General features: G+C 43.3%; 1 protein-coding gene across 1 annotated transcript in view; it reads right to left on the bottom strand.

The window, feature by feature from the left end:
* Positions 1-7,644: 7,644 nt before the first annotated feature.
* The window catches only part of LOC106601774 (TBC1 domain family member 16-like), a 29,037-nt gene continuing 10,526 nt past the window's right edge, over positions 7,645-26,155 (bottom strand). Inside the window, 10 exon segments of the mRNA XM_045715521.1 lie at positions 7,645-10,516; positions 10,519-10,686; positions 11,496-11,642; positions 11,955-12,134; positions 12,316-12,502; positions 15,364-15,498; positions 18,676-18,824; positions 19,174-19,338; positions 19,569-19,716; positions 20,076-20,270. Coding sequence (XP_045571477.1) covers positions 10,406-10,516; positions 10,519-10,686; positions 11,496-11,642; positions 11,955-12,134; positions 12,316-12,502; positions 15,364-15,498; positions 18,676-18,824; positions 19,174-19,338; positions 19,569-19,716; positions 20,076-20,270 — 1,585 coding nt within the window. The 3' untranslated portion in view covers positions 7,645-10,405.

The following is a 26,155-nucleotide window of genomic DNA, read 5'->3' as shown; positions in this document are numbered from 1 at the left end:
GGTAGCCTTCCACAAGCTTCCCACAATAAGTTGGGTGAATTTTGGCCCATTCCTCCTGACAGAGCTGGTGTAACTGAGTCAGGTTTGTAAGCCTCCTTGCTCGCACACACTTTTTCAGTTCTGCCTACAAACTTTCTATGGGATTGAGGTCAGAGCATTGTGATGGCCACTCCAATACCTTGACGTTGTTGTCCTTAAGCCATTTTGCCACAACTTTGGAAGTATTCTTGGAGTCATTGTCTATTTGGAAGACCCATTTGCGACCAAGCTTTAGCTTCCTGACTGATGTCTTGAGTTGTTGCTTCAATATATCCACACAATTTTCCTTCCTCACGATGCCATCTATTTTGTTAAGTGCACCAGTCCCTCCTGCAGCAAAGCACCCCCACAACATGATGCTGCCACCCCGTGCTTCATGGTTGGGATGGTGTTCTTTGGCTTGCAATCCTCCCCCTTTTTCCTCCAAACATAACGATGGTCATTATGGCCGAAGTTCTATTTTTGTTTCATCAGACCAGAGGACATTTCTCCAAAAAGTATGATCTTTGTCCCCATGTGCAGTTGCAAACCGTAGTCTGGTTTTACTGTGGATATAGATACTTTTGTACCTGTTTCCTCCAGCATCTTCACAGGGTCCTTTGCTGTTGTTCTGGGATTGATTTGCACTTTTCGCACCAAAGTACGTTCATCTCTAGGCAACAGAACGCATCTCCTTCCTGAGCGGTATGACGGCTGCGTGGTCCCATGGTGTTTATACTTGCGTACTATTGTTTGTACAGATGAACGTGGTACCTTCAGGCATTTGGAAATTGCTCCCAAGGATGAACCGGACTTGTGGAGGTCTACCATTTATTTTCTGAGGTCTTGGCTGATTTCTTTTGATTTTCCCATGATGTCAAGCAGAGGCACAGAGTTTGAAGGTAGGCCTTGAAATACATCCACAGGTACACCTCCAATTGACTCAAATAATGTCAATTAGCCTATCAGAAGCTTCTAACGCCATGACATCATTTTCTGGAATTTTCCAAGCTGTTTAAAGGCACAGTCATCTTAGTGGATGTAAACTTCTGACCCACTGGAATTGTGATACAGTGAATTATAAGTGAAATAATCTGTCTGTAAACAATTGTTGGAAAAATTACTTGTGTCATGCACAAAGTAGATGTCCTAACCGACTTGCCAAAACTATGGTTTGTTAACAAGAAATTTGTGGAGTGGTTGAAAAATGAGTTTTAATGATTCCAACCTAAGTGTACATAAACTTCAGACTTCAACTGCACACACAATTTGACACAAAGTGCCCATTTCAAAGTTACTACTGTTTCGCACAGACGACCAAGCATAATATGTTGCTATTATTTCTGTAATAAGTCATACTTTTCACCAACATGCCACCAATGTTAGAATAGTACCGTTGTGGCAGAGTTGAGTTTTGACATTATGGTGAGAGGCAAGTTAAGCAAGTTAAGCAAGACAAGTTAAGCCATTTGCATTAGAGAGTGAACATGAATCTATTTTTGCCCTGATCCTAACATGGACAGGGAACACAGAGTACAGGCAAGATGGCTGCTCCCAAAGTGACAGATCGGAGGCGATATACAATGAGTGTACAAAACATTAGGAACATTTTCCCTCAGAACAGCCTCAATTGATTGGGGCATGGACTCTACAAGGTGTCGAAAGTGTTCCACAGGGATGCTGACCCATGTTGACTCCAATGCTTCCCACAGTTGTGTCAAGTTGGCTGGATGTCCTTTAGGTGGTGGACCATTCTTGATACACACAGTAAACTGTTGAGTGTGGAAAAACCCAGCAGCGTTACAGTTCTTGGCACACTCAAACCGGGGCACCTAGCACCTACTACCATACCACGTTCAAAGGAACTCAAATATGTTGTCTTGCCCATTCACCCTCTCAATGGCACACATACACAATCCACGTCTCAATTGTCTACGCTTAAAAATCCTTCTTTAACATGTCTTCTCCCCTTCATCTACACTGATTGAAGTGGATTTAACGAGTGACATTAATAAGGGATCATAGCTTTCATCTGAATTCACCTGGTCAGGTTTTCGTACTTCTATCAATAAGGCAGTCATCTGAGTATATTCAATAAGTCATATCTCTCTCTCTCGCTCTCTCTCTCAGCTTCCCTTACTGAATTGCAGCCAACAACCTTTGAGTGACAGTGTGGGGCCTCACTCACTCACTCACTCACTCACTCACTCACTCACTCACTCACTCACATGCAATGATAATAGCATAGATAGTGTGGCCAATTTAGGAGAGCAAAACTGTGCCTGTATCATTGATCATAAAATATCTAAGCTCCATAATCGCATTGAAAGCTAAACTAAGCCTGTGGACTGGGTCTTTATAAAATGATGTTTCAGAGTCATTGTTGTATCCAGTACTTCTCCATATAACACTACTGTATATTTATTCTGGACTACTGTTACTGTACTGAAGAACACAACATATCATATCATGAGTTTGAACAAATTAACTGGAAAACGTCAGTAATGAATAAAAAAATTTGTACAAAGCCTAAATAAATTCCAAAACAATAAACCAAAACAAACATAAAATCCAACCGAACAATATCAGGAAATGAGCCAATGAACACAGAGAACATAGTAGCTTCCACAAGCACCAAGCTTCCCCGTCACTCTCCATTCACTACTGTTTTATGGTGGTGACTGACTGTGGCAGTGGCAGGTCCATTAACACCTCCGCACCACACCGCCCAGCCCCCTCGATAAACAGCCCAGCCGGGGTCCACCCTCATGGGCCAAACTCATTCTCAGCCCAGCCTGTCTCCAGGTGTGGAAGTGTGGCCCTGTAATTGATAATTAAGGGGCAATAGCCCAGTGGTCAATGCAGACCCACAGCAGGGGAGGGAGAGGGAGGGGCCAGGCCCCACACTGTCACTCAAAGAAAAGAGAGAGGGAGAGAGATGGGGGGTAGGTTGTTGGCTGCAATTCAGTAAGGGAAGTTTGGAGAGACAAACACACAAGCATGGCTTGCACATAGGCAGGCATGAACGCAGGTCTGAACTTAAGCAGGCAGGCATGCCCTTACGCACACACACAATGCTGAGAAACAGATAGATGTGATCATCAAAACAATCAAAACAAACACACACACACACACACACACACAGTGTTAGTGCTGTAGGTGTGGCACAGGTACTGACTGGAACGTGTCTGTATGTCTATGGTGGCAGCAGTGTGAGGTTGCAGACGGTGCTGGTTGGTTGGTTGGTTGGTTGGGCTTCCACCCAAGTCTGAGATAGATAGAGCACTTACAGTTACACCTCAGATCTTATCAATCACACAGAGCTGTGATGACAGCTGTTTAATCCACCTCGCCACTGTAGGTTTAAGCAAAGCAGCACATCACGATGAGCGCCTCTCAGATGAACACTTTACATGAACACGAAGGCAGAAGATGACAACATCTGCTTTTCCTGCAATGCTGCTGCACACAGATCAGTTTATCCTTTAGATCATAATGTATAAGATATGTTCAGGGGGAAAAATTATCCTAGATCAGCACTCCTACTCTAAGACGCTTCATGAATACGGGCCCCCACAGATCTTATAGTGCTCTTCCTTCACATGTGCAATTCCTCAGTCAGCTTCCATCATCATTCAACAGTAATGTTGTTGTGTAGATGAACCTCACAGGAGTTACTCAAAGGAGACTGTAGATAGGAGTAATGAGAAGTGGCGTTTTATTCATTTATGTATTTATTGTCATTTTCCCTTTATCTGGTTCACTGCTCTTGAAAAGCATTAAGCCTGACAGGGGCTATCAATCAGCTGCTAATGGGTTGTGTAATTGCAGTCAGTTCCAAGCATAGAAATATAGTTATTAGAACGGAAATAAAACGTGCATTCTAATGGGTACACTCAATATGGCTGCCGATCCACCAATTAAAGATCATTGACTTGAATGGGGATGTCCGTTCTAGTCATGGTATTTCTTTGGTTAAAATCTGAGAGGCAGTAGCGTCACTCAGGATGAAACTGGCCAATAGGCCTGCAGCATCAGCCAGTGAACTACAATGAACATTACCACATTTTGAAATCATGTCTAATTTATTTTACATTTCTAAATGTCATAGAACATTGCTATCAAATTCTTGTTGGCTAGTTTCAGCAACCTCCCCCTTTTCAAACGATGAACTACGATAAATATGTCAGAGTTGCAGTGATATCTTAAATTAAACAGACAGAGACCATCTTCTTATAAGGCTTCAATCGATCCAACATGAGTAAAGAGCAGAGACCGGGGGATTTAGACATATCTGGCAACCCTGGTTTGAGTGTTCCTGTTGCTCTCCAAGACAAGGCCACCTGGCGATCATTCTGATGCCATCTTAACAGATGTTGATGACAGGCAGTTTAAGAATCCAGCACGTGTTACAGTCCTCCAACCATAATGAGAAGCTACAGCAAACAATCATTCCAGATTAAATTGGGTACTAAATAGCCTAGTTTTCAGGGTGGAACTCGAGGAAAAACACCTGTACTGTCACCATGTTAACAACCCTTTACTGGCAGACACCGATTCTATCTGGTTCTTGTTCATTAGCAATAGAAATCATTTTAAAACAGCTTCAACAGGAAAACAGAAAAATGGATTCTTATTGGACAAGTCCAAGTAGTCCCTCGCTGTTATTGAGTTCTCTTTCATTTGGGGGCCAATTCAGACCTAGGAAATGTATGCCTTTTCCTACACTCACTTCTCAGTAGTTGCTATTAGACTTAAAGACGATTTATGGTTGATCTAGGAATGTGGTCCGGAGGCTCCGTATGGAGGTGTGACACAATTGAGGAGCCTCCGGAAGCTTGCAGAGGCCAAATCGAGCTCTGTACTGCGTTGTCATGCACCTCCTAAATGTTGTAACAATGTGGAGGGCTCCGCATAGCTCCACATTGACATGATTGGTTGACGGTAGGTGGGGGCGGTACATCCTGTATAAACACAAACTCACTTCCTTGACATCACACACGGATAATCTTTGACGAAAGGCTATTATAACAAGATCACAAATAAAATACATCTTTATGATACCTTGTGTTGGGATTTCAAAAGACACCAAAATGGGTTTGAACTCCTGGAAAGAGATCGGGATGTAATGGGGATAGATGGATGTTATGGGGATAGATGGATGTAATGGGGATAGATGGATGTAATGGGGATAGATGGATGTAATGGGGATAGATGGATGTAATGGGGATAGATGGATGTAATGCGGATAGATGGATAAAATGGGGATAGATGGATGGAATGGGGATAGATGGATGGAATGGGGATAGATGGATGGAATGGGGATAGATGGATGGAATGGGGATAGATGTATGGAATGGGGATAGATGTATGGAATGGGGATAGATGTATGGAATGGGGATAGATGTATGGAATTGGGATAGATGTATGTAATGGGGCAAGATGTATGTAATGGGGATAGATGTATGTAATGGGGATAGATGTATGTAATGGGGATAGATGTATGTAATGGGGCAAGATGTATGGAATGGGGATAGATGGATGGAATGGGGATAGATGTATGTAATGGGGATAGATGTATGTAATGGGGATAGATGTATGTAATGGGGCAAGATGTATGGAATGGGGATAGATGGATGGAATGGGGATAGATGTATGTAATGGGGATAGATGTATGTAATGGGGATAGATGGATGGAATGGGGATAGATGGATGGAATGGGGATAGATGGATGGAATGGGGATAGATGGATGGAATGGGGATAGATGGATGGAATGGGGATAGATGTAATGGGGGAAGATGCGGTAAAGAGGTTAATGGAATTCAGACTGTTTGGGATAGAAGGACAGTGGATAGGCGCACATTCAACAAATCTGATTCTAACAAAGTGGATATTTGTCAAATCCGTCATGATTGAGTTATTGCAACACACCCACAATGTGGTTACTAAAATCTGATTGTTTTCGCTGCATAACATTTAGAAGTGACTGCTCATTTAGAAGAAACCCTTTTCAGGTTTAGAAGAAGTGACTGCTAAATGCTAACTCCCATTGGTATAAGCTGATTCGTATAGCTAGCATAGAGAAATGGGTGGTGGTAGACAGTCATTTTTAACTGTAATGCAGTTGATTGGTAACGATGACATGAACATGTATTGGGGTTGACATCATACCAGCATTATACTCCGATGTTTACCTCAACATACTGTCAAATACACATATAAACAGCAGCCTAAATGTAGGCTAATTTTGCTGGGGGGCAGTGAGGAGATTCAGGATGGAGATGCAGGTGGGAAAACAGTGCAGCCTTTTTACTTCATGCCATCTTGGCTGTGCTCTTATATCAACCACCGGGAAACAGACTCCAACATCTCAAAAGCGGTAAGGTCTTGTCTTTTTGTTTAGCCAGTTGCTCATAATTAGCTGGATGCCTATAGAGATCAGTCCTGAATCACTACGAGTGGTGCGGTGCAGAACAATTTATTGGATGCATATGAAAGCTCCCTGATGCACAAGAAGTCTGAGTGCTCTGACTTCTGCAGAGGCCCCATTGCTGTAAATGCTGTACTGCTTCTGCAGATGTCCAATTGAGCATAAAACGTATTTTACCGTATGAAGGTGTGTAACAAGGTTTGCGGGTGTGGCTCCCTTGCGCACACTCAATAAATATAATTCCACCCCAGAATACACACCCACTGGGTAGCCTACCAATTTGATGAGGGAGTTGTTGTTCAATTTGTTTTTCTGTTATTTTATCTAAAATAATCCCTTTAATACTGTGTACCTTTAATTTGAATTGGGTCAGCACCAGACTAGAATGTAGACTATGGAGAATGTGTTCACAATATGGAAAGATAGCCATGAAAACATATACACAGTGTACAAAGCATGCCAGGCCAATCCTCCTGGTGAAAGCTATGATCCCTTATTAATGTCACCTGTTATATTCATTTCAATCAGTGTAGATGAAGGGGAGGAGACAGGTTAAATAACGATGTTTAAGCCTCGAGACATGGACATGTGTATGTGTGCCATTCAGAGGGGTGAATGGGCAAGAAAAAATATTTAAGTGCCTTTGAACAGGGTATAGTAGTAGGTGCCAAGGCAACCGTTTGAGTGTGTCAAGAACTGCAACACTGCTGTGTTTTTCACACTCAACCGCTTCCTGTGTGTATCGAGAATGGTCCACCACCCAAAGGACACCCAGCCAACTTGACACAACTGTGGTAAGCATTGGAGTCAACATGAGCCAGCATCCCTGTGGAAGGCTTGACACCTTGTAGTCCATGCCCCAACGAATTGAGTCATGTTCCTAATGTTTTGTACAATCAGTGGATAATTGTCTCCATTTCAGAACCCACAATTAGATTGAAAAACAGTGATTTTACACATTTATGTTTAGGGAATAATCACGAATCCTACTTAATGGAAAAATAGCATAAAGGTGTTGAAGTTATTAGGGAAGGTCAGAAAGTTCTGAATACATGTAGAGAATCTGTAGACACACCTCTGCCAGACCGCCATTTATGTGATCTCCACCCAAACGAATAGCTGGCTGGCACATGCAGTTCCTCATGCTTAAGTTCAAGGTCAGAATGCAGAGAGAAAAGTGTGTGAAAAATAAAAGTTCCATTTACACCATTTATTTCAAATCACCAATGTTTCTGCCTTCACCACGGCCCTTCAGCATGTGAAAGCCAGTCTTGCATGTGTTGGCTATACTAAAGCAGAGGACCACAGTAGACCCTCATCAGTGGCCTGTGTATTATTATAGAACCTTATAGAACTGTACATTCAGTGATAACTCAGTCACAAACCGTTTTTAAATAGAGCTAAACCCAAAGACATGTTACAGTGACTCACGTGCAGAAACAGTTTCAACATGTGAGATAAGCAGTCCATGGAAAGAGATGAAGAATCGAGATAAGCAACACACACACACACAAACACACACACAGCCCCGCCGCCTTGCCACCCAATTATTTTCCAAATCACGTTACCATCCATCGGTTAGCCCTTTATAAAGTGGTTGGTACAATCTAAATCTCCAGGCTTTTTCAGCGAGCAGCAGCCACAGATGACTAATGGACGCAGGGGCCAGTAATGCATGTCATTTGCAGAGACTGCATGTTGAGCAGGAGAGAGAGGGGAAGCAGCTTGAAGATCCTAATGTTACCTTTTAGTGGCAATTTGAAGATGTTTTTCCCCCAGGAGTGGCACTCTAACACCCACCCCCAGAACCCTCGCCACCGTGAGAACTCACAGATTACAGGAAACATGCAGATCTCAACACTTCACTTGATAGGCCTTGATAATTCTCTGGGAAATAAATTCAAATGTAAAAAATTTAAATCTTTCAAATACTTTAAGCTTTTGGTGTCATCTGCCTGCCTTTTGGGACTAATCTATTGGCCCATTATTCAGCCAGGCAAGCTCACTCAACCACAAATAAACCACTTAAAATTAGTTCAAATAGTATTTGGACCAGGTCGGGTTCTCTTTCGCCCGCTCTCCCCCTTTCTCTCTCTCTCTCTGTGATGTGTTGTGTAATTGAGATCGGTCAGTGGAGGCCTATTGGTGGCTGCTCCCCAACTCATTACCAGATGTTGGGAGGTCACTGCCGTTTACACACACACACACACACACACACACACACACACACACGTGAAATAAACAGTGAAGAGAATAGAAAGCAACAAAGTGGATACATTCATATGGACAAATTCACTTGGTTGGTGCAGGTGAAGAACCTTGAGATTTCATTGTATTTGATTGAAGCTGTGCTGTACAAATCAAATTACTTATAATATTGTTTAGTGCAGTGACAACAATGTGGTGTTCATTCACTTGGAGGTCAAGGTGGAGGTCAATGTGTTTCTAGATATGAAAAAAAAAAACACTCTGTTGAGCTTATACACAACCGCCATGTCTGACATTTAACAAAAACAAACTTAAAGTAAACTTACAAACACAATGTCTAATATCCTGCCTCGTATTCGATATGTAGCTAGCTGACCAAACTGTACACTGACTGGTAATGGTGTGATATCCACAACCATCACTGCATATTTTTCACAAACTCTACATCTAGTCTAATTTTTATTTTTCAATCCCTATTGCTTTGATAGATGCCATATTTATTCATATCCCCTCTTATCAAAGATAAATTAAATCCCACCTTCCTTGTGGCTGACAGGCAGTGTCATCTGATAACGTCAGAATAAATGAGCAGGTTTCTGAACAAGAATCTAATAATGTCAGAATAAATGAGCAGGTTTCTGAACAGGAATCTAATAACGTCAGAATAAATGAGCAGGTTTCTGAACAGGAATCTGATAATGTCAGAATAAATGAGCAGGTTTCTGAACAGGAATCTGATAATGTCAGAATAAATGAGCAGGTTTCTGAACAGGAATCTGATAATGTCAGAATAAATGAGCAGGTTTCTGAACAGGAATCTGATAATGTCAGAATAAATGAGCAGGTTTCTGAACAGGAATCTGATAATGTCAGAATAAATGAACAGGTTTCTGAACAGGAATCTGGATAAGGATGTTTGTAGAAAACTGTTTCCACAACACGTTTCCTACATACCTCTGTTTTGGGCTTTGTGTTATTCGCTAAACAGGTTGTGCCCTATATACTTAAAGGGTTGCTCATGCAAGGATATAATTGTACTATATTGCTAAATATTGTAATCGCAAACCCACAGATACACATACTCCCTCTTTGAAGGGAACGGAAAAAATATATGATTGGAAAAGTAACAATATTTCAAGTTACTGACAGTTGAAATGACAACTTGCCTCTCTTGGTTGATGGAGGTTTATAAGTGTGTAGTGTTAAAAGGCTTCATTCAGCCTGATTGCAATATGCTGAGATAATATATAATTCCATTATTCACACAAACATTCCATTGTCAGCATATGAAAACCTTTCGATGGAGTTCAAAGTACGACAACACACCTCAAGTCAGTATCTGACCGTTGGAGTCACCTTGAATCCAGTCCAGCAACCTTAGACCACAGTGTGGACCCTGAACGGTTACAGTCCAACACAGAGTGATGATTGGACAATCTCCTCCAATAGCAGAGCAGCTTCTTCTTCTTCATGGGAACCGTAGTGCCAAGTGTCTGTGGTACTGAATGTTCCAAATAAATATACATTCTTATAAGGCAGTGTTCCATGTCACACCGGACAAAAGGATCAGGTGGAAAATCCCTTTAATAAGATGGGGATTGTGAAAAGGGGGAGAGTGTGAAGAGAAGTATCAGAGAGAAGCACATACAGTATGTTGGGAATCCAAGTGGCAGAAAAGTGGTACTGGAGCTCCTGATCGACTCAACAGTTACAGTTAGCACCATTGTCTCCCTCCCCCCTATTTCAACTCAGGACTGCTTCCGAAACATGAAGATGTCTCTGGTCTTGGAGCCTCTCTTGCCCTCGGGGAGTGGGGTGGGGTTGGGTGAGGGGGGAGGGCGACGGGGAGGGCTGGGGGGGTGGCTGTGCCTCCATAGGGGCAGCTCTGGGAGTCGGGATGCTCCCCGGAACACTCCACGGCCGGGATGTAGCGACTGTCCCACATCCCTGGACCGCACAGCTTACACAGGTCATGGAGGCTGCACGGGATTCTGGGTAACAGACGGAACTGGTAGAGTAGACTACGGGCCTGGTAGTAGGAAGGGTGGGAGAGAGAGAGGAAGAGAGAGAACATAAGAGAGGGTCAAGAAATGGAGAGAAGAAATGGAGAGAAAGAGAGCATGTGAGAGAACAAGGGACTGGAGGAGAGGAGGAGTGGCAGTGTATGAGAGAAAGGTTAAACATGAGGAAAACACGTAGAGAGGAGGAAATAGAAGGCAGCTAAACCTCTAGACTTGCAAAACAGCTAACAGTATCACACTTAGTATCATGGAGATTTGAATAACATTTGACTAAATCAATAGCTCCTTCAGACGTGGAAGAACATGATCTAACGCAGCCAAAATCAATTAACGTGATCTAATTTAAACTAAATAGGGCTGAGCTGTTCACAGACACAGAGATATCAAATCTGATAGGGGTTCTATAACAGTCCTAACACCTGCATGCTAAAATGTGCTGTTGCTGCAGCAGCAGTACTAACATGGCATCCATAAACATGAGGAGAAGACAAACACACTACAGGCCATGACTCAGAAATCCTCAACATGGCAGGATCACAGCAAGTATTTCAACACTCCTTGAGGGCTGGGGAGCAACAAGGACTATTATGCTTTGTTGTATTACAAACGCCATTCCTTTAAATCCATTCGGTGCAGTCGATGAGTGTACACTGAGGGGATGAGTTAAGAATTAAACAACCACCATAGTATGCTAACTAGAGGGTAAAATGCTAGCGTTGCATAAAATGCTAGTATAGCCTAGCATAGCATGAGGTAAAGTAGCCCAGCCTTGGATGGAGTAGCGCATCATCATGCTAAGGCTAACTGCTGGCGTTACCTTGCGCAGCACCAGCTCCCCGTTCATGTGCATGGAGAGGTTGCTGAAGTGGAGCAACATCTGGTCAGTGGCTAACTGCTGCTCCGTCACGTCATCACCGTACAGCACGATGATGGCCACACACGCAAACAGATGGAAGTAGTCCGTCTGAGGGAGCGACAGCGTGTTATTGACAAAGTACATTTATACTGGACTGTGGAGAGCCTGCCTACAGTACAGTTTGTGTGTGTGTGGTTGTGTCTACATCCAACTCTAATCTCTATAACTAGTGTGTAGTATGAATGATGGTTATACCTATACCAGGCTAAAAACTCCTAACACTGTTACACACAGTTGTTAATACACACATTGTTTGATATTGGTGTATGTATGCCAATGTTGTGTGTTTGATATTGCTCTGTGTACACCAATGCCATGTACAACATGTTGCTGTGCGTATGCTGATGTAAAGTTGCGTACCTGGTAGTGTGCCCAGCAGGCCTCCCACATACGCAGGGCCTCTGTGTCGGGGAACTCCCGTTTGAAGCAGAGCAGGATCCAGCGGTGACAGAAGAGCAGCTGGAGCCCGTCCTCCCCCAGCTGGGTCAGGTGCTGGTGGAACCGGGGCAGCATCAGACGCAACAGCTCCCTCAGGTACATCTGGAACGGGAGAGAGATGGTTAGGGCACTAATGTGGATATGAATGTAACGCCACACACACACACACACACACACAAAACAATACACAAACACGAGAATCTCAGATAGCGAGAGAGAAGAGAGAAAAGTGTGTATAATAAAAAGAGAGAGAAAGAAAGACACTCTCCCTCTGTCCCCTTACCAGTTGTCTCTCCATGTCCTCGTCGCGGGGAGAGCTGATGAAGATGGTGTTCTCCATCAGGCCTACGAAGCACCAGAACGTGTCACTCTCATCCTGCACCTCGGTCAGCAGGGGGGCCACCAGGTCAGACATGCCCTGGCAGTAGCCCATCTCTGGGTTGAACACCGCGTAGTTCAGCAGCACACACCTGGAGGAATGGAGGAACACCACCACAGACAATATCAAGAGATCATAGTCACCTCATCCTAAGTTATACATATTACCTCAAACTAAGTTATACATATTACCTCAAACTAAGTTACACATATTACCTCAAACTAAGTTACACATATTACCTCATACTAAGTTACACATATTACCTCATACTAAGTTACACATACAAAGTCATACTGACCGATCACACTAACCAACAGGTCATATAGATGTTTAGACACTGTCGTTAAAACAATCAATTAGATCAAATCAAATTGTATTTTTCACATGCTTTGTAAACCGGTGTAGACCAACAGTGAAATGCTTACTTCTCATCCCAACTATTCAGAGAGAAAAATGCAGAAATAATAGGTAACAGGATAGATAATAAACAGTAACAGCAGTGTATGTACATATAGGTAGGGATAAAGTGACTAGGTAACAGGATAGATAATAAACAGTAACAGCAGTGTATGTACATATAGGTAGGGATAAAGTGACAGGTAACAGGAGAGATAATAAACAGTAACAGCAGTGTATGTACATATAGGTAGGGATAAAGTGACTAGGTAACAGGATAGATAATAAACAGTAACAGCAGTGTATGTACATATAGGTAGGGATAAAGTGACAGGTAACAGGATAGATAATAAACAGTAACAGCAGTGTATGTACATATAGGTAGGGATAAAGTGACAGGTAACAGGATAGATAATAAACAGTAACAGCAGTGTATGTACATATAGGTAGGGATAAAGTGACAGGTAACAGGATAGATAATAAACAGTAACAGCAGTGTATGTACATATAGGTAGGGATAAAGTGACAGGTAACAGGATAGATAATAAACAGTAACAGCAGTGTATGTACATATAGGTAGGGATAAAGTGACTAGGTAACAGGATAGATAATAAACAGTAACAGCAGTGTATGTACATATAGGTAGGGATAAAGTGACTAGGTAACAGGATAGATAATAAACAGTAACAGCAGTGTATGTACATATAGGTAGGGATAAAGTGACTAGGTAACAGGATAGATAATAAACAGTAACAGCAGTGTATGTACATATAGGTAGGGATAAAGTGACTAGGTAACAGGATAGATAATAAACAGTAACAGCAGTGTATGTACATATAGGTAGGGATAAAGTGACTAGGTAACAGGATAGATAATAAACAGTAACAGCAGTGTATGTACATATAGGTAGGGATAAAGTGACTAGGTAACAGGATAGATAATAAACAGTAACAGCAGTGTATGTACATATAGGTAGGGATAAAGTGACTAGGTAACAGGATAGATAATAAACAGTAACAGCAGTGTATGTACATATAGGTAGGGATAAAGTGACTAGGTAACAGGATAGATAATAAACAGTAACAGCAGTGTATGTACATATAGGTAGGGATAAAGTGACTAGGTAACAGGATAGATAATAAACAGTAACAGCAGTGTATGTACATATAGGTAGGGATAAAGTGACTAGGTAACAGGATAGATAATAAACAGTAACAGCAGTGTATGTACATATAGGTAGGGATAAAGTGACTAGGTAACAGGATAGATAATAAACAGTAACAGCAGTGTATGTACATATAGGTAGGGATAAAGTGACTAGGTAACAGGATAGATAATAAACAGTAACAGCAGTGTATGTACATATAGGTAGGGATAAAGTGACAGGTAACAGGATAGATAATAAACAGTAACAGCAGTGTATGCGATGAGTCTAAAAAGTTAAGGCAAAAAGGGTCACTGCAGATAGTTAAATAGTTAACCAAATAGCCACCCAGACTAACTATTTAACAGTCTAATGGCTTGGGGATAGTAGCTGTTCAGGGTCCTGTTGGTTCCAGACTTGGTGAATTGGTACCGCTTGACGTGCGGTATCAGAGAGAACAGTCTATGACTTGGGTGGCTGGAGTCTGACAATTGTTAGGGCCTTTCTTTGACACCGCCTGGTCCTTAATGGCAGGAAGCTTGGCCCCAGTGATGTACTGGGCCGTACACACTACCCTCTGTAGAGCCTTGCGGTCAGATGCCAAGCAGTTGCCAAACCAAGAGGTGATGCAGCCAGTCAAGATGCTCTCAATGGTGCAGCTGTAGAACTTTATAACGATCCGAGGGTCCCTGCCAAATCTTTTCATCCTCCTGAGGGGGAAGAGGTGTTGTTGTGCCTTCACGACTGTGTTGAGTGTGTGGACCATGATCATTCCTTAGTGATGTGGACACAGAGGAACTTAAAGCTAATTAACACTATGGCATTAAAACAGAGTAAGCGAATGAATAAGACATATGAAAAGTGGTGAGATAATATTGGGCCATAATAATACATGAGAGTTCTAACCTCCCCACCCCTACTCTACTTGACCCAGTTACTTTCACCAATACTGAGATCCAGCCATGAGAGTCACTTAAACAGCCTGGTTTTGAAAGCCTTTAGCTCCTCATTTAGGAAGCTATTAGCTGTAAGTATGCATCAGAACTAGTCCTCTAACAACTTACTGGGAGTCAATAAAGCATGAAAGTCATTAGTTAGTTTCCCCCAGGGTTCAGAATATGATATTCATGTACAATATTACCTCCTGTGCACTGGACTACGGGATAGGAAAGATGATGAGAAATTGAAAAGGTGAGGAAGAAAGGGGGGAGAATAGAGTGGGGAAGAGTGGTAAGAGAGGAGAGAGTGAAAAATAGAATAAAGACAGAGAGGAAAGGATATGGATAGAGATGAGAGGAAAGAGAAGTGGTAGGGGAGAGAAAGTATAAGATTGAAAGAAAAATAATGACAGCAGAGAGGAGAGTGAGTAAGAGAAAAGAGGGACATGCCCAGACAGAGCCATCTGTCCTGACCTCATGATCTCCACATTGGGGTTGTTCTCTCCCCTGAAGAAGTGGTTGCTGCGGTCTGTCCTCACCACGTCCTTGTCCACGGTGAACTGAACCTTCCTCCAGAAGTCACTGTGCTCCTCAGGACTCATAGACAACCTGGGGATGGCAGGGACAGACACAGGGAGGAAGGGGATTTAAACTGGGTTAAATACTGGGGCTATGCACTAATGTCAACCAAACTGAAAGGCAGTTACTCAACTTAAAAAATGTACTTTTAATTTAACCCTTGATAGGATGTCAGAAAAAGGGTAGGGTGAGGATGTTGGGGCAATGTAAACCACTTAAACAACCTATGATCTAACCCTAACCCCCTCCTATCACTCTCTGGCTGAGAACCTGAACACTGAGGACCTGACCCCTACCCTAACGAGCAGAGCAGAGGGGATTTAATTAACACTATTTGTTTTCCATTGAGCCCCGCCAGGAACAATAACACTAGGCCTGATGCAACTTCACGCAACTGTTTACTTTCTGGGTCTGTGTTTGTCTGCCTCTCCCTCAGCATCTCCTCCCTCACTCCTTCTCTCTCCCAGTCCCTTGATCCCTCTTTCCCTCTCTCCCAGTCCCTTGTCCCCTCTCTCCCTCCATGCCTCACTCTCTCTTCTTCCCTTTCTGGAGAACTGTCAGCAGCTGTACCTGGTCCTGCTACCAGAATCCCCTAATCGTGTAACTCAACATTAACATGTAAGACCACAGAGACATAAGACCTTGTAGAAAATAGACGAGCAAACTGAATCAACTCTCCACAACTCTCTCCTCCTCCTGTGTTTGTTCAGAACAGGTATATATTGACATCTCTCTCCTCTCCAGCAGGATCATCCATGTTTAACATCTTCAACAGTACTGGCTACGGCACAGAACATCAAATCAAACAAGCATGTGACTTATAAGCATGTGACTTCAAAATGTGACTTATATAAATAATCTAATGTTATATTTCCATATAGAACTAAATTATTTAATTAACAGGGGCTGGTCTTTAGTCAGGATCATAAACAGATGATTATAAGGGTGTCATACATGTTCATGACAAGTCTAATCAGTTATGATACCTGCATCATAATGCATTATATCTGCAGGCTTTAAGTAGAGTGGTACCAGTGCCACCACCTTTAGAAGGCAGAGACTGTAGTTCCAGGGTCTTAATGATGAGCCAATGGCCCCTGGAGGCTCAGTCAAGTGTTTTTCCATCAGCCTCATCACATCACAGGAGGAATAGAGCGTCTAATTGGCTGGTTTGGATTACATCTTCTGATGTATTCTAAAGGTTAATATGCCATTCCGCTGAAGACCGGCCAATTATCATATCAATTCTGTGCACTCGTGCACACACACTTGCGCACACATGCACACTGTGTGGAAGCTTAGGAAGCCTAGCGGTTAAGAGCGTACGGCCATTAACCAAAAGGTCGCTGGTTCGAATATCCAAGCCGACTACGTGAAACATCTGCCAATGTGCCCTTGATCAAGGCACTTAACCCTAATTGCTCCTTTAAGTTGCTCTGGACAAGTGTCTGCTAAATGAGTCAAATGTCAAATGTAAATGTATTGAAAAAGAAAGAGGATTAGGGACAGTAACGCTGGGAGGTTAAAATAAACTCTGACTGGTTGCACCCTTTATTCTCTTTTAGTGCGTGTGTGCTGCGTGCATCGAGCTGCAGCCATCATATTGATAGAATATGAGAATATGATTTGATCAGCGATGACATGTTTTTACCCAGGAGGCCTGTTAATTTACACCCAGCACTCCCATAACACGTTCTGTAATTGTGTCTATTGATTGCTCCATTTGCAAAGTGAAACCACAAGGTGTGTGTGTAACAGTTAGCAGGATATGGCTTGGTGCCACCTTATTCCTTTGTATAAATTAACCACATATGTTCCAGTGTTATGAATGTCCTTCTTTCATCGAAAACGACACACTAGAACCCCCCCCCGCACACACACAGACACTGAGAGGCACATGGTCAGCAGCAGTGCAGCTGCCCTGGATGGAGAGCCATTAGTTATAGTAAACCCCCAGCTACCTACCTCCTCTACTGGATGGAGAGCCATTAGTTATAGTAAATCCCCAGCTACCTACCTCCTCTGCTGGATGGAGAGCCATTAGTATAGTAAACCCCCAGCCACCTACCTCCTCTGCTGGATGGAGAGCCATTAGTTATAGTAAACCCCCAGCTACCTACCTCCTCTGGTGGATGGAGAGCCATTAGTTATAGTAAACCCCCAGCTACCTACCTCCTCTACTGGATGGAGAGCCATTAGTTATAGTAAACCCCCAGCTACCTACCTCCTCTGCTGGATGGAGAGCCATTAGTATAGTAAACCCCCAGCCACCTACCTCCTCTGGTGGATGGAGAGCCATTAGTATAGTAAACCCCCAGCCACCTACCTCCTCTGGTGGATGGAGAGCCATTAGTATAGTAAACCCCCAGCCACCTACCTCCTCTGCTGGATGGAGAGCCATTAGTTATAGTAAACCCCCAGCCACCTACCTCCTCTGGTGGATGGAGAGCCATTAGTATAGTAAACCCCCAGCCACCTACCTCCTCTACTGGATGGAGAGCCATTAGTTATAGTAAACCCCCAGCCACCTACCTCCTCCTACTGGATGGAGAGCCATTAGTTATAGTAAACCCCCTGCTACCTACCTCCTCTACTGGATGGAGAGCCATTAGTTATAGTAAACCCCCAGCTACCTACCTCCTCTACTGGATGGAGAGCCATTAGTTATAGTAAACCCCCAGCTACCTACCTCCTCTACTGGATGGAGAGCCATTAGTTATAGTAAACCCCCAGCCACCTACCTCCTCTACTGGATGGAGAGCCATTAGTTATAGTAAACCCCCAGCCACCTACCTCCTCTACTGGATGGAGAGCCATTAGTATAGTAAACCCCCAGCCACCTACCTCCTCTGCTGGATGGAGAGCCATTAGTTATAGTAAACCCCCAGCTACCTACCTCCTCTGCTGGATGGAGAGCCATTAGTTATAGTAAACCCCCAGCTACCTACCTCCTCTGCTGGATGGAGAGCCATTAGTTATAGTAAACCCCCAGCCACCTACCTCCTCTGCTGGATGGAGAGCCATTAGTTATAGTAAACCCCCAGCCACCTACCTCCTCTGCTGGATGGAGAGCCATTAGTATAGTAAACCCCCAGCCACCTACCTCCTCTACTGGATGGAGAGCCATTAGTTATAGTAAACCCCCAGCCACCTACCTCCTCTACTGGATGGAGAGCCATTAGTTATAGTAAACCCCCAGCCACCTACCTCCTCTGCTGGATGTCGTGGTACTCGGAGCGTTTCTGCAGTCTCCAGGCCTCTCTCTCCTGGGAGGAGGAGTCACAGCTGTAGTAGTGCAGTAAGAAGGGCCACACCTCCCCACGGATGGAAGGGTCAATGCCCCCAAAGAAGATGGCCTGAGGGGGGAACAGAGAGGACATGATCAGCCTGAGTAGTAGAAGTCTAGAATTCAACAATGTTAGCTACAGTAACTACACCAGGGTTCTCCAACTGGTGGCCCATCGGCCGATTTAGTGATGCAGGAGGTTTTATTTGCCCCCCTAGAATTTTGTGAATTTTGTGATTTTTTTTTCATTTCCATTGTTTGACATAAGACTAAAAACACCAGGAAATCAGCTCCATGTCATTTTTATTTAAGAAATCTTTTCCCAAATATTCCCATGCATAATTGACAGACACATGATCGTATACAAATGTAAACAAGTCTGTCAGTCTTCCAAGGTCTTATCCCAGCTACACACTCACCTTGCGTAGCTTGTACTCCTCCTCCACCTGTCCGTTGTGGTTGAGGTGTCGGAGCCAGGTGGTGACGTCCAGACGGCGGTACAGACGCTCCTCTGGGTGGGTCTCAGCGGACGGCAGGGTGGGCCTCCGGATGGAGAACTGCATACATGACTTCTCATCCACTACCTGGAAGAGAGAGGGAGGAGAAAGAGCAAGATCGATAGGTGGGGGACAGAGAGAGAGCGAGAAGGATGGGTGTGGGGCAGAGAGCGAGAGATAAAGGAACTAGCCATTATACTAACACTGAAATAACATGGTATCTAACCACAATCCTAACACTGAAATAACATGTTATCTAGCCACAATAATAACGCCGAAGTAAGATGGTATCTAGCCACAATGCTAACATGTCTCACCTGGTCTTTGAGCTGGGTCTCTCTGCAGCACTTCCACTGTTGGAAGATCTCAGCCAGCTTGTCCAGACCTGCGTGGTGGAAGTGGAGGACCTTATACTGGCTCTCTCTGCTGGCGATCACCAGCTGACCACTGTTACATGCCTCATCACTGGAATCACAACATACCATTCAAACATACAGAAACACTGGCTGAAAGAAATACACATACAATGTTACTGCTAAAACATGGCTTATAACATATACAGCAAACTCTCAGTTGGAGAAGAATTTCAGAAACATTTCCTGGATTGTCAAATACAGTCCTTTTTTTTTTTACATACATATAGGCCCACTTTCTGAAGTGACTTTTTCATTTTTGTAATCGTTTGAGTTGGACAATGATAATCCTCCCCTTTACCCTCACAGGTCAAACAACACAACTGTACGCAGGTAAGTTGTTATGAGAGTAAAGTTCCTGAGGTCATAAAATATCCAGACATCATGACCCCTCCATGACCCCTGGCTGACCTGAAGAAGAGGCGGAGCGACCTCATGTGACCCAGGTCAACCCGGAACACTCCCCCCAGCTGCTCCAACGCCAGCACCTTCTGCTGTTCCTCCCATCGCATGCCCTGTGATTGGCTGTTGTTCTCAGAGGGAGCGTGGCTGTCCAGGCTGGAGGCGGAGCTGGCAGAATGGGTCATGGACTCGTCGCACAGCTCCCTGAGAAAATGAGGGGGGAGAAGTTAAGTTGGTTATAGGATCAGATTAATTTACACCCACAACTATTACTGGCTAAATTAAAACAGACCTTAGATCAGCGTCTAAGGGAAACTGATGGGACCATGATTTTGGAGAATCATTGCATTGCACACAGATGTAATTCTAACAACACATAAGCAATAGATATGGCAAACAGGGTCCAGAGGGCTATGTACTGCCTGTAACTAGTGTTGAATATCAGGAGTCTATTTACTGCCCTGTTGTGGTCCCTTGTTTTATGTCCTGGGATTGTTCTGGCTTAGACCATGGGACAGAGAATGAGAAGAATGCATGGCGGTTACTGTGCAGGGGGGAACCACGCACGTCACACACACACAGTGCATACAACAGAAACTGTGCACACACACACAAATCACAGCGTCTGCCTTCCAATTTCCCCAGTCATTCCCCCACGGCCACTGTAACCCGAGCTGGGGGTTCCTCTACTGTGTTAACACACACACACACACACCTGGGTAAGGGGGTAAATCAAACTATTAACAACCAAGACACGTCTCGGAGAGCCAGACCTGAGAAGCACAGTGATGTATTAATTGCAAATGGGGCCAGTAAACACAAGTCAATAATATGGAAAAACATTTACATTTAAATGCTGTTTCCTTGTATGCTGATGGAACAGTATTTCTCTAAGTCCATAATAAATACAAACAGCCTATTGGTCCCATGAGAGGAGCCAGAGCTGGTCAGTTTCAAACTAAATCAATGGTTGTGAATTGATCATGTCTCGGGTTGTCACATACCTATATATGGGAAAATAATGTGAGATCCATCAAGACAGCAAGGTCTCCCCTCATTGGTCAGATTCACTGCCCTCTGGATCATGTATCAACCTGGGTTCAAATACTATTTGAAATCTTTCAAATATTTTGAGCCTTTGCTTTAGCCTGTCCGGAGTGCCAGGTGAGTGGGATTTGCAGATTTGGGACTTTTCTATCGGTTCCATTGCAACAGGAAATCTCAATCAAGCCCTGCAGAAGCATTTGAAATGATTTTTAAGTATTTGAACCCAGGTCTGAGTCATAGGCCTATTGTATAACATTGAGGTGCTGAGAGAACATACAGAAACCAAAAGTCTCAACACTTAATGGTCTGCTTGAATAAAACCTGGCAACATTTGATTGATTAAAACATTGTCTCAAAGGAATATTTAAACTGCGCTACATGCTAACTATTGTAACTGTCAGAGATATTGCTAAGCTAACTGTCTCTGGTCTTTCCAGTTAACTAATCAGCATCAACAGAAGGTGTTGAACATGGACCTGTTTTAAATGGGGTCTACTTAATCAATGAAGTGAAGATAGCTTACGCTAACATAAGTGGGTGCTTACAGAGAGGTTTTAAATGCCATCTACCTCATCAGTGGATCTCAATTAGCTAATGCTAAATGTTCACACTAATAGCTGATGCTGTTCTCTATAGCGACTACACTATAGCCTATGTATACAGTGTTATACACAGACTATGCACTGCGTGGACAAAACATTAGTAACACCTGCTCTTTCCATGACATAGACTGAATCCAGGACAAAGCTATGACCCCTTATTGATGTCACTTGTTAAATCCACTACAATCAGTGTAGATGAACGGAAAGAGACGGGTTAAAGAAGGATTTTCAAGCTCTGAGACAATTGAGACATGGATTGTGTGTGTGTGGCATTCAGAGGGTGAATGCACAAGACAAAAGATTTAAGTGCCAAGAACTGCAACGGTGCTGGGTGTTTCATGCACAACAGTTTCTGGTGGGTATCAAGAATGGTCCACCACCCAAATGACATCCAGCTAATTTGACAACTGTGGGAAGCATTGGAGTCAACATGGGTCAGCATCCCTGTGGAACGCTTGACACCTTGTAGAGTCCATGCCCCGACAAATTGAGGCTGTTCTGAGGGCAAAAAGTGGTGGGGGGTGCAACTCAATATTAGGAAGGTGTTCTTAATGTTTAGCACACTCAGTATATGTCAACAGCATGTTTTGATGGAAAAGCTGTTTTAATGGCATGTCCCTCGTCAGGGGAGCTACAGCTACAAGCTCCCCACCTACGTGATGCTCTACCCTAGGGACAGAGCTCTGGCGTCACCCTGAGAACCAGAGCCTGGGGCTCAACCCCCATGGTCCCTAAACTCAATGAATAATGTGGCTGTTGAGCAAGTAGAAGAAACTACACTTCTTGGTGTTCTATTAGATTGTAAACTGTCAAGGGCAAAGCATATTGATTGCATTGTTGTAAAGATGGGGAGAGGTCTGTCTGTGATAAAGAGATGCTCTGATTTTTTTACATCACATGCAACCAAACAGTTGTACGGTAATGGTGCGGCAAAAAGATACCTAGAAAAGCTGCAGCTGGCCCAGAACAGAACAGTACGTCTGGTCCTCAAATGTACAAAGAGGGCCAATGTCAATAATATGCATATCAGTCGCTCCTGGCTCAGAGTGGACGAGAGATTGACCGAGTCACTGTCGATTATTGTAAGAAATATTGATGTGTTGAAAGTACCAAATTGTCTTTTCAGCCAGTTATCACAGCTCAAAAACCCAGTCCCCAAGTAAGAACAGAGGCTGGGAAAATGACTACATGGTAACTCAGGCAAGAAATATGAAACACCTTAAGGAACAACGTGGACTGTGAAGAGACACACTAACACAGTTTTCTTTAGATGTTTTAAATGTAGCTTTACATTAGTGTTCTTATCTATTAGTGTTCTTATCTATCAGTGTTCTGCATGTTGTCATGTTCTATGTTGTGTGGCTGCTGCTTTTTCAGCAGCTAATGGGGATCTGAATTAAATACACAAATACGCAACAATTTCAACGATTTTACTGAATTACAGTTCATATGAGGAAATCAGTCAATTGAAACAAATTCATTAGGCCCTAATCTATGGATTTCACATGACTGGGACTACAGAAATGCATCCGTTGGTCACAGATACCTTAAAGAAGTAGGGGCGTGGATCAGAAAACCAGTCAGTATCTGGTGTGACCACCATTTGCCTCATGCAGCGCAACACACCTCCATCGCATAGAGTTGATCAGGCTGTTGATTGTGGCCTGTGGAATGTTGTCCCACTCCTCAATGGCTGTGCGAAGTTGATGGATATTGGCAATAACTGGAAAACGCTGTAGTATGCGTAGATCCAGAGCATCCCAAACATGCTCAGTGTGTGACATGTCTGGTGAGTATGCAGGCCATGGAAGAACTGGAACATTTTCAGCTTCCAGGAATTGTGTATAGATCCTTGTGACATGGGGCAGTAAATAATCATGCTGAAACATGAGGTGATGGCGGCAGATGAATGTCACGACAATGGGCCATAGGATCTCGTCATGGTATCTCTGTGCATTCAAAATTGCCATCGATAAAATGTAATTGTGTTTGTTCATAGCTTATGTCTGCCCATACCATAACACCACCATGGGACACTCAGTTCACAACGTTGACATCGGCAAACCACTTGCCCACACGACGCCAACTGACCGTTACAGTTGAAATTGGGATTAATCCATGAAGAGCACACTTCTCCAGCGTGCCAGTGGCCATCGAAGGTGAGAATTTGCCCCCTGAAGTTGGTGAACTGCAGTCAGGTTAAGCCCCTGGTGAGGACGACCAACACGCAGATGAGCTTCCCTGAGACGGTTTCTGACCGTTTGTACTGAAATTCTTCGGTTGTGCAAATTCACAGTTTCATCGGCTGTCTGCGTGGCTGGTCTCAGACGATCCCGCAGGTGAAGAAGCCGGATGTGGAGATCCTGGGCTGGCGTGGTTACACGTGGTCTGCGATTATGAAGCCGGTTGGGCTCTGCCAAATTCTCTAAAACAATGTTGGCGGTGGCTTATGGTAGAGAAATTAACATACAATTATCTAGCAACAGCTCTGGTGGACATTCCTGCAGTCAGCATGCCAATTGCATGCTCCCTCAAAACATCTGTGGAGTTGTGTTTTGTGAAGAAAAATGTCCCCAGCATAAGGTAATGATCATGCTATTTAATCAGCTTCTTGATATGCCACACCTATCAGGTGGATGGATTATCTTGACAAAGGAGAAATGCTCACTAACAGGGATGTAAACAAATTCATGCACAAAATTTGAGAGAAAAAAGCTTTTTGTTCGTATGGAAAATGTCTGTGATCTTTTATTTCAGCTCATGAAACAGGGGACCAACACATTACGTGTTGCGTTCATATATTTTTGTTCAGTATAAAAACATCTAATCAAAATTCTGGGGAGGGCAGGGAGAAGAGGAGAGCTAAAAATAGGTTTAATGTTATATAAAAATATTACTGTACATTTACATGGAAATGTACTATCATTTAATTACCTATGTTTAGGATTCTAACAATTGTACAGGGCAGCAAAATACTTTTGAGATATATTATGAATTTAAAAGTTTTAAAGATAAAGAAAAATAATAGCAATTTTGTCCTACAGACGCACTACATTCAGTGGTTTAGAATACTGTACTGGAGCCATATAGATGCTGTACTGGAGCCATATACTGTTGAAGAAGGAAGTTTACATATACCTTAGCCAAATACATTTAAACTCAGTTTCACAATTCCTGACATTTAATCCTAGTAAAGATTCCCTGTCTTAGGTCAGTTAGGATCACCCCTTTATTTTAGTAGAGAGAATTGTTTATTTCAGCTTTTATTTATTTCATCACATTCCCAGTGGGTCAGAAGTTTACATACACTCAATTATTATTTGGTAGCATTGCTTTTAAATTGTTTAACTTGGATCAAACAGTTCGGGTAGCCTTCCACAAGCTTCCCACATTAAGTTGGGTGAATTTTGGCCCATTCCTCCTGACAGAGCTGGTGTAACTGAGTCGGGTTTGTAGGCCTCCTTGCTCACACATGCTTTTTCAGTTCTGCCCACAAATTTTCTATAGGATTGAGGTCAGGGCTTTGTGATGGCCACTCCAATACCTTGACTTTGTTGTCTGTAAGCCATTTTGCCACAACTTTGGAAGTATGCTTGGGGTCATTGTCCATTTGGAAGACCCATTTGCGACCAAGCTTTAACTTACTGACTGATGTCTTGAGATGTTGCTTCAATTTATCCACACAATTTTCCTGCCTCATGATGCCATCTATTTTGTTAAGTGCACCAGTCCCTCCTGCAGCAAAGCACCCCCACAAGATGATGCTGCCACCCCCGTGCTTCACGGTTGGGATGGTGTTCTTTGGCTTGCAAGCCTCCCCCTTTTTCCTCCAAGCATAACAATGGTCATTATGGCCAAACAGTTCTATTTTTGTTTCATCAGATCAGAGGACATTTCTCCAAAAAGTACAATCTTTGTCCCCATGTGCAGTTGCAAACCGTAGTCTGGCTTTTTTATGGCGGTTTTGGAGCAGTGGCTTCTTCCTTGCTGAGTGGCCTTTCAGGTTATGTCAATATAGGGTTCGTTTTACTGTGGATATAGATACTTTTGTACCGGTTTCCTCCAGCATCTTCAAAAGGTCCTTTGCTGTTGCTCTGGGATTGATTTGCACTTTTTGCACCAAATTATGTTCATCTCTAGGAGACAGAACGCATCTCCTTCCTGAGCGGTATGACGGCTGCATGGTCCCATGGTGTTTATACTTGCGTACTATTGTTTGTACAGATGAACGTGGTACCTTCAAGCGTTTGGAAATTGCTCTCAAAGATTAACCAGACTTGTGGAGGTCACAATTTTGTTTCTGAGGTCTTGGCTGATTTCTTTTGATTTTCCCATGATGTCAAGCAAAGAGGCACTGAGTTTGAAGGTAGGACTTGAAATCCAACCACAGGAACACCTCCAATTGACTCAAATGATGCCAATTAGCCTATCAGAAGCTTC

The sequence above is a fragment of the Salmo salar genome, chromosome ssa03 (assembly GCF_905237065.1).
Source record: "Salmo salar chromosome ssa03, Ssal_v3.1, whole genome shotgun sequence".
Lineage (NCBI taxonomy): Eukaryota > Metazoa > Chordata > Actinopteri > Salmoniformes > Salmonidae > Salmo > Salmo salar.
Note: the sequence above shows the minus strand (reverse complement) of the source record. Positions and strands in the feature narration are given on the sequence as shown.